The sequence below is a fragment of the Elaeis guineensis genome, chromosome 12, assembly GCF_000442705.2.
Source record: "Elaeis guineensis isolate ETL-2024a chromosome 12, EG11, whole genome shotgun sequence".
Lineage (NCBI taxonomy): Eukaryota > Viridiplantae > Streptophyta > Magnoliopsida > Arecales > Arecaceae > Elaeis > Elaeis guineensis.
The window spans coordinates 19,364,479-19,374,781 of NC_026004.2; the positions used below are offsets into that span (position 1 = coordinate 19,364,479).

General features: G+C 39.4%; 1 protein-coding gene across 1 annotated transcript; it reads left to right on the forward strand.

Moving 5' to 3' along the window:
* Nucleotides 1-652: 652 nt before the first annotated feature.
* On the forward strand, nt 653-4,753 carry LOC105035827 (uncharacterized). Its single transcript, XM_010911529.4, has 2 exons — nt 653-3,489; nt 4,071-4,753. The coding sequence occupies exons 1-2, from the start codon at nt 744-746 to the stop codon at nt 4,445-4,447; spliced, it is 3,123 nt and encodes a 1,040-aa protein (XP_010909831.3). The 5' UTR covers nt 653-743; the 3' UTR covers nt 4,448-4,753.
* Nucleotides 4,754-10,303: the final 5,550 nt, after the last annotated feature.

Consider the following 10,303-nt stretch of genomic DNA (forward strand, 5'->3'; position numbering starts at 1 on the left):
GATCGAATTCTTTGAATGAAATTTCTGAATTTCTTAAAACAAGAATGAGATTTCTATTAAGCGAGCATTTGGTTAATGTAATCTGGACATGAGATAGGTGCCAGATGTCAGGTGTTCCAGAAAAACAAAAATCCAACATAGGAACCATCTAAAAATCAGACACGAAAATGCATCTGTATCTTCCATGTCTACACATATGTTTATTGATATGCATATAATGAATAATTATGTTTAAGTTGATAAAAATGATTGCTGATTATTATGTAGACTTGATAATCAATTTTCAAATTAGTGTTAGAAACAAATATGTAATTATAAATGAATCGTGATTTGGTGGTATAAAATGTGAGAAAGTTATCTTGAAATGTTTCTTGCGTCCCAAGAATTTGAGACATTAAAAACTTCAAGTTTGAAAGGATGCATGCGATGCAATTATAGGACAAGACTGTGCACCGAAAACGTACATGAGCCGGCAAGACTACTGCTTCTTTCTTTAGTTCTTCCATAATTCACGCTCAATTATTGTGCATGGATGTGCGGCAGAAATTCGATTCGCTAAAATGCCAGCTGGCAGGTAATTTCATTCATCTTTCCTCAGTTTCTTTTTTAAGAGACTCCTCCAGACATCAGCTGGCCAAGAAATCCTATTATGAAGTCTGCATGCTAGCTCTTAGCAGGTCATCCAAATTAAGCTTCCCCCAAGTTATCTTGTTCATTGTTTTCCTCTCAACTTCCTAGCGTACATGGGTTGTCTCTGCAACTCAAAGAAGGCATCTTGGTGGTCCTCTCTCATGCATGCCACTCTTCTACTCTTATGTCGTATTTTGCTCCCATCTCCCCAATTTCCTCCAATCACCAGCAGTGCAACCCCCTTGATGGGGAATAACAGCAGAAGCGGGAGTGACCACTTGGCTCTCATTTCATTCAAGTCTAATATTCATGATGATCCATCTGGGGCTCTGTCCTCCTGGGACAACAAGTCGCTTCATTTCTGCCAGTGGAAAGGTGTCACATGTGGCAGTCGGCACCCTCAGAGGGTCGTTGCTCTGGACTTACCCTCACTTGGCCTAGCTGGCACCATATCACCGTCCATAGCCAACCTCACATTCCTCCGACGACTCAGTCTCCAAGAAAACCAACTCAAAGGATCCATTCCACAAGAGCTTGGCCTTGTGCATCGGCTGCGATATCTCAATCTAAGCCTGAATTCTCTGGAAGGACAAATTCCATTCAGTCTTGGAAACTGCAGACAGGTAATTACACTTGACCTACATCAGAATCTTCTCAACGGCATCCCAACATCTTTCACCAACCTCTCCTCTTTGGAATCCCTCCGCTTGGGCAGCAACAGGATTACAGGCGGCATCCCTCCTTGGTTAGGGAACCTGTCCTCTGCCACCATCATTGATCTTGAAATGAACACCCTGTCAGGAGTCATTCCATCTTCCTTATGCCGTCTACCCTCTCTTATTGTCGTTGGTGTAGCACTAAACCAGTTATCAAGCACGATTCCACCCTGTCTATACAATCTCTCAAGTATCAAGTTTTTGAGTGTGGGATATAATAGTCTCAGAGGGACTGTCCCATCTGACATAGGCAGCACTCTTCCCCACCTCAGTTGGCTCGACATGGCCTTCAATCAGTTCACCGGACTTATCCCTTCTTCATTATCTAATGCTTCTGGGCTGTATCTTATTCAGCTCCAAATGAACAATCTCCATGGAAAAATCCCTTGTACCCTTGGAAACTTACAGAACCTGTCAGTCTTGTCCCTTGACGGGAACCAACTAGCAGCCAAGGAGGCCAACGATTGGAGCTTCCTCACTGCTCTAACCAACTGCAGCAAATTGAGAGCCCTACTTATCGACAACAATAATCTTGCTGGTGTCTTACCCAATTCAATATCCAACCTCTCCACAGAAATCCAGGTCCTTGCTTTTTCCAATAACCAGATATCTGGAAGCCTTCCTTCAAATATAGGGAACCTGAAAAGCCTGACGGTACTTGGCATGGAATCAAACCTTCTCACAGGTAATATTCCTGCCTCTCTTGGAAATCTTAATGCACTGCATGTACTGAATATGTTTCACAACAATTTCCTCGGCCAAATTCCACCTTCACTCGGAAACATTAGTCAATTGAATTGGCTCGATCTGCACGGTAACAAATTGAGTGGAAGCATTCCAACCCAACTTGGAAACTGCAAGAACTTGCAGTCACTCGCTCTCTTTGACAATCAGCTTACAGGCACCATACCCATAGAGATTCTTAGCCTGTCTTCTCTATCCATAGGCCTATGGTTATCACACAATGCATTACATGGGTTCCTACCTTCCGAAATTGGCAACCTTATAAATGTCAATAACCTCGATATTTCTGAGAATAGATTGTACGGTGCAATCCCTGATAGCATTGGCAAATGCGTGGTCCTTGTATACCTTGATATGAGTGGTAACTTTTTTGAAGGGTTCATCCCGACATCATTGGGCAATCTAAAAGGCCTTCAATTTCTGGACCTCTCAAGCAACAAGCTATCGGGGAATATACCAGGATATCTCCAAATATTTCACTCGCTCCAGTTTCTGAATCTCTCTTTCAATAGCTTTGAAGGCGAGGTTCCGCTAGACGGGGTCTTTGCAAATATGAGTGCATTTTCACTTATTGGAAATCGAAGGATCTGCAGTGGCATCCCTGAACTGCATCTACCACCCTGTTCCTCTGCCCAACCGCACGGGAAAAAACAGAGAGCTGCTATCTCCGTAGTGATCATCACGGTTGCCAGTGGACTTCTAGGTTTGACTCTGATTCTCTTCTTCATTTTACTTTACTGGAACGAAAAATCAAGAAAGAGACATCCATCCATGGCTACCATGAGAACAGAACTTATTAGAGTCTCTTATGCCGAATTGGTCAAAGCAACTGATGGGTTTTCTTCAGCAAATCTGATTGGTGTTGGGAGTTTTGGTTCCGTATATAAAGGGGTCATGGAGTGGGTTGATGAAAAGATGGTTGCTATAAAGATACAGAACCTTCAGCAGCAGGGGTCTTCAAGGAGTTTCATAGCTGAATGTGAGGCCTTGAGGAGCATCCGTCATCGCAACCTGGTCAAAATTATAACTGCATGCTCTGGTGTTGATTTTAGGGGTAATGATTTCAAAGCATTGGTTCTTGAATTTATGGAGCATGGAAGCTTGGAACAGTGGCTGCATCCAAAAGTGAATGAGCGAATCCCGATGAGGATTTTGAATTTAGAACAGAGAGTGAGCATAGCCATTGATGTGGCTTCTGCACTGGATTACCTTCATCATCACAGCCCAGTGCCAATCGTGCATTGCGATCTTAAGCCGACAAACATTCTTCTGAATGTTGACATGACTGCCCATGTGAGTGACTTTGGGCTGGCAAAGTTCCTCTCTGAATCTACTGACTTGATCTCCATATCTGCTAGCTTGGTGGCAATAAAAGGATCAGTTGGATATATTGCTCCAGGTGAGACTCCATGCATAAATTTTTCTACTTCTAATTTTCTTCCTACATAGGCTAATATATACTAATAGTGAGCAGCTAAAGACAGGTAGAAAGCTGTACCCAAATAAAGGATAGGTACTCTTTTAACTATAAGCAGCTTTGGCAAAGTTAATTAGAACATTATTCATGCTTGAATCTAATACAACATTCTCCAATTGCAAAGAAATTGAAAATTGATTTGCGGATCTTATTTAACTTATCGCTATCTCGTTGATATCAAGCTTCTATCGCGTGGACTCCCAGGTTTTTGAGTTTGAGTTCGACCAATTTCATTCTATTTTCTTATTACATTTGATCATTTTCAATATTTTTTCACATCACGTCTTCTACTCATGCATGAAATAATCCGGCTTGTTGATTATAGTACAATATATTTTTACCTTTTGATTTGAATTTATGCTTCTAATATAATCTTTGGCTGGCAAAGAGAAATAATCCACTTCTTTGTTTCATCTGTTGAGGGTTTTATCTTGAATGTTTAATTATGTTTTTGCCGATGTCTTTGTACAAGCATATAACGTCATTACCAAAATGAATCTCAGAGTACGGTTTGGGATGCGATGTATCAACTCAAGGAGATGTGTACAGCTATGGAATACTTCTCCTGGAGATGTTCACTGGAAAGAGACCCACTGATGAAACCTTCAATGAAAGCCTAGATCTTCATCGATTTGTTGAGATGGCTTTTCCTTCTCAAATTATGAACATCGTAGATCCACAATTGATACGAGAGGAAGAGTACGAAATTATCAATGACATACAACAAAGATGCACTATACAAGACAAGATACGAGAGTGCTTAATTTTGGTGATCAGCATTGGGTTACAATGTTCCAGCAAAGTACCCAAAGAACGGCTGCATACAGGAGATATTGTTAAAAAAATGACTGCAGCGAGAGAGATACTTGGCAGGGTCTAAAGTCAGGAAATGACCCGCAAATATTAGTAAAATATTATGAAGACTTATATAAGCACGGGCCTTGCCAGATGCTTCAAAAGATATTTTAATTTTATTATTATTTATTTATTTTTAATTATTAAATTAAACATGGACCACTCAGGTTTTAACCGATTGAAGTACTCATGTGCATGGTTGGTGTAGTTAATATTTCAAAAATTAAAATTATTTTCACAATTAAATTGAACTTTTTTTTTAAAAAAGCTTTCTTTGTGGGCCACCAAAGGTGAAGGAGATGAGGGAGAGGGTGTGTGGTGGCGGCATGGTGAAGTCGAGGGCTGCAGGGGGCACAAAAGCTGAGGGCATCAGGGGATGGTGGGGTTATTGCAGGCGCGCGCATTGGTGGACACCGAGGGTGAAGGATCTGTGAGTGCTAGGGGGTGGGGAAGGGTGGAGGAGCCAAGGGCGTTGGGGGAGGGGGGATGAGGGTGGAGGAGCTGTAAGTGGCAGGGGGCGGGGGGCAGAGAAGCCATAGGTGGAGGGAGATAGAGGAGCCGCGGGCGGGAGAACAGAGGGATGGTGGTGGGCACTGAGAAGCCACAAGTAGAGGGAGAAAGAAAAAAGAAAAATAATAATAATATTATTATTTTTTAAAAAATAATAAATATATAAAAGTGGTAATGTCTAATATCTTAAGTATCTTTTATAATAAAATATTATAAAATACCATAGTAAAATTCTATAAATATACATTACTTGTTTTGTTGTTGCTTTCTTTGCTCATCCTCTTTGACCTCTTTTCATTTGTTGGTTTGTCTTTTATCTTTTCCTGCTATTGTTTGAGAGGTTCTCTTTGGATGTTCTATCATTACAAGGACAAAAGATTGCTAAAAATCAACAACAACTCTCTCTCTCTACTCTTCACTAGATATCTCTTGGATATTCTAAATATTTCTTTGAAATTCCTAAAATCCATCATGAACTATTGTTTATCTCTCTAGGCTCTTCTTGCACATCATTCTAGAAGCCAAAAACAGAGCGCTCCACTGACCTATGGCATCTATAAATAGGGGTCTAGACCCACTATTATTTGTGTGAGAAGAAAGTGTAAGTGTGGTGTGTGTAAGAGTGTTACGGTAAACTTTTCCATTTTTAGAGTGTGTCCCGATCTTCCCATTTTTAGAGTGCGTCCCATTCCAATTAATGTTCGAGCATACTTGTGCATTAGTGTACTACTCTTAAGATATTAATAAAAGTTTATTTATTTTTAAGTATTATCCCATTTCTTTTGTACAGAGATATCGTGATAAACTATTGCATGGATGTGAAATGGGACGTTATAGTTAAAAAATCATTCCAAAGCGAAAGAAAAAAAATCATGAGGCCACCAAGCCTTTTTCTAAATATTCTATACCAATAATTTGAGGATTATAATTTGTTTGTTTTTCTTTAAACAAATTAGAGGATCATCACATCAAGAGAAACTTTTGGTTTGCATAATAATACATTACAAGGGAGAAAGATGGATAATAATAAAAGATGGAAAGATCTCACCAATGATTTGCTAGATGCCTTCTAAACAATCTTTGGAGCTGCCTTGGATTCCTCTCAAGAAATCCTTGGAGATAATTTCAACTAATGTTGGAGCTGTAGGTGAACTTCACAAATCTGATAACGAATATCTTGATTTTTTTTTCTTCCTCTTGTCCCAATCTTTGTCAAGATTTCTTAAAGAGAACTCTTTTCTCTTTTAGCAGGATACCATGAAAAAAGTGAGTACCTTTTTTATTAAGTTTCTTTTTACTTTATTTCTCATTAAAAGAAGGGTGCACCTTCTCGGTAACCAGAGATCTCATATTAATAATTTTTTATAAATTAATTAATTATTATGATATACTATAAGATTGAATCCCACTCATAAGGAGGGATACCCAACATACACCAACAATGGGCCAGATCAGGCCACTTTGAAAAACAAAAACCTAGGTTGCTATAGAGACGGTGGAAGGAGGTTGTGGATGAGAGCTCAAAGCCCTCAAACTTGCTCACCAAAAAGAGAGAAAAGAGAGGTTTAGAGGAGGGAGAAGGCTGAGCGGCTATCAGATAGTTGTGGCATGGCAAGTACTGGTGGTGGGGTTTGGCAAGGAAGAGGGGCGGACTAAAGAAGAGAGAGAGAGGGGGATGGGAGGTGTCGATGTTGGGGGATGCAGAGAGGAAGCATGAGAGGTGGCGAGAGGAGGCGTGCAAGAGGAAATGGTGTGGGAGAGAGAGGTAGTGGCAATGGGTGTAGCATGAGAAACTTGATGTCAAGCGCGATGCGGAAACTAGAAGAAATAGGGGAGCTCTACTTTAATAGGATGCAACTTCTATTTCTCGAAGAGGGAGGGCTCTGCCTTACAGGTGGGCCCTAATAGAGATAGGCCTACGCCATGAGCCCAAGAATCATGGGCCATCACAATTGCCTCTTAAGGTTTGGATCAGCAAACCTAATTCCTTTCCTGGAACTCAATTCAAGGTCCTCTGTCTTTTTTCTTTTTTATTTTTCTTATGGTAAAGGAGGCTGCTACAGCAGCCACCTGGCTTTTATTTCAAGAGAAGTATGGAAGGATACAGAGTTTCCCCTATCTCAAACAATATTCCATCTTTTGCAGTCAGAGGTCATGGCAGTATAACTTCCCAGGGGAGCTTGATGTCCCAAGCAGGAAACTTTTGAGTCTAGTCCACCTGGATATATCTTTCAGTGGATTCTCAGGAGTCATCCTTGACAACTTCCATGGCCTAAACTAGATTTTTTTTTTGAGAGAGAAAGGGAGGCTAATCTAGTCTCTATTATTAAGGAAAACCAGAACATTTCTCTGCCAACCCAAATAATTTTATCGGTGCATTACCAGTTTCACTTTAATCTTGGTCGATGCTTTAGTTGCTTGAGCTAGGGAACAATTCCACCGATGGTTAAATCAAAATTAATTTCATAGAATTGGTTCATCTCCAATTCCTTAGTCTCATATGAATTAGGCTTCATGGCGGTCTTCTTGAGAATCTTGCCTCATGCAAAGCCTGTAAAATTTTGGACCTAGTTAAAAATAATCTTTATGGCTAGATTCCTACAAGCTTCTTCAAAAACCTATAGGCTCTCTCATGTCTCACTTTCAAAATATAATTTTTCAAATATTATAAAAAAGTTGGTAGCCTTTTGGAAGTGCTGGAACTTGACCACCCTCGTTCTAACATTGAACTATCAAGGAGAGAAGATACTGGGGAATGGAATACAAAGTTTTAAAAGGGTTCTTGCCATTGTAAGTTATGCTCTTAAAAGTTTTAACCCCTCATGGCTGAGGACTTTTAAAGAATTAGATTTGTTAGATTTGTCGTGGAATTAATTGACTGAAGCCATTCTATTGTGGATGCATAAGCTGGATAATCTCTTCTACAATTCATTGATTGGGGAGGCTTCTCTAAATTTGACTCAACTCAAAAAGCCTTCTGTTTGAAATTCCACATACAGATGCATTTTCAAATCTGTTTGCGGTATTCTTTTTTTTTTTTTTTTTGAAGGTGAAATGAAGGAAGCAAAGAGCTTCTAGCAACTTTTATTGAAGAAGATATATTTACAAAAATTTAGACAGCTATTTACAGAGTACAGAAATTCAGCATCACTGGGCTCCAGGCAAAGTAGACAAACATGAGATTCAAACCTTGAGTAAAGAAGGTCTTACATTTGAAGAAGAGGTCCAAGCAAGATCCTGACAATTTGGTGACCATACTTGTCTTTGCCATTGCTAATGTTCTCCCATTGTTCAAAGGTATGAAGATCTTTGTGCAAAGTAGAGTTAATGGAGCCTTGCTTTCAAAGGAAGATACTAGCATTCCGTTCCAACGAAATGTACCAGCACACAGTAAGACAGAGCTGATCCCATCCTCGTCTCACTTGCCTTTTGATTTTGTTTGACCTCCACCCACTCCAAAGGTCTTTATATCTTGAGGTCAACCACTAATTTTTAGTTTAAGCTTCAAGGTGAGCGAAAGGCTCTTGGCAAAAGGGCAACTGACGAGATTTGGAATGCTTCCACTTCTTACTCTAAAGATCTTTTATCGGCACCTTCTGTTTTGCTACTGGATCTCAATTGGGATCGTAGCTCTTTCCTTCTCTCCCCTCAAACTTGCAGCAGCTTGTTGCCCCTTTCTCCTTGGAAGAGATCAAACTTGCTATTTTTAGCTTTAAGGGGGACAAAAGTCTTAGTCCGGATGGGTTCACTTCGTTTTTCTACCAACACTTTTGCTAACTCGTCTCTAGAAACATCTTGACTCTCTTCAATTAGCTACATTAGAGCAACCTTGACCTTGCAAGGCTCAACTATTCTCTTTTGACTCTCCTTCCAAAAAAAGAGGCTGCATCTCAACCCTCTAATTTTCGTCTGATAAGTCTGATCCATAGTTGCTTAAAAATTATTACCTAGGTTCTTGCCATTAGGCTTAAGCCTTTTTGCACCTCGTTAATTGATTTCGCACAAACTGCTTACATTAAGGATGGTCCATTCTTGATAATTTCTTCTGTGCTGTAGAAACTCTTCACATCTCTAGAAAACTCTTTCAACGAAGAATTTTATGCAAGCTTGATTTTTCTAAGACTTTTGATGAGCTCAACCTTCAGTATCTTATTAGACTTTTTAAGCATAGAGGGTTCCTCTCACTTTGGTTGGATTGGATGGCCAATATTCTACTCTCTTCTAAGGTTGCTGTGTGTGTCGATGGTGAAGTAGAGAGCTGGATTGATTGTATCGGAGGTATTAGTTAAGGTGATCCTCTTTCACCGTATCTCTTCATTTTAGCAGTTGACACCTAGAGGAAATTGCTACTTATGGCTTAACATGAGTTTAAAGTCATCTGCATAGTGAGGTTAATGACTAGATGCTATGAGTTTAATTTTAATAGTGATCCTTTTTAAGCAAATGTATCCATTACGGGGAGCCTTGGTCAGCGTAAGTTGGTTGGAAGTCTTCTTAAGATTAAGAAGCATTTTATGCTTGTTTGGTCGATATGGATATCTATCAATGATAGGTGCTGACTCTACATGGATTTTATGGAATATTAAGAATACAATTTATTTTTAAGATGGATTCCATCTTTTCTTTTTTCCCTTTTTTTCTTTACTTTCTTTCGATCTCCCTTCACTGTTATTAAATGTTATTTTACCTTCTTTGCGTTTCTGATTTCTTAAGTCTGCATGCACACCATAACAGAATGTTTCTTAAAATTGTATTGTTCTTTTGTTATTTTGGAGGGCAATAATTTTTACTTTTCCAAATATTAGGTTGAGACTGGATTTTCAAGGTCTACCAGGACTCCTAATCTCTCTCAGTTTAACCAATAGATTCCATTCAATGGCTCACACCCATATTTGCTGCCATCTAATTCCAGAGTTAGTTACACCAGCCTTATTAATTAATTAGAAATGTGTCACAATGTTCTTAAAACATAATAAGATGCTAATATCTGTTTTGGAAGGAATAGATGGTAGTCGTGAAATGCCTCAGTGAAGTTTCTATATGGTATTTGAATGTAGGATTATTTGTCGGTGTGGCTGTCCTTCCTTTACGCGAGCTGGGAAATCAGGATTCCTATTCACTGCTTTACCATATTAGCATGCCTAGAAATCTGATAGTCAAGATGCCAAAAGTTAAAAGAGAACTTACCTTCTACTTTTGCTGCACCTTTTTCTTTTGTCAAGGCGCTGGTGCATTTGGTTAAAGTATGGATAAAAGCTGCATCACATTAATAAAAGAATGCTACTTTGTTGATGATTTTCTTCTATCATTGAGGATTCTCGTTGTACTTCTATCTCTACCTATTTCCTCACTTTAATATATTGGCAAAATG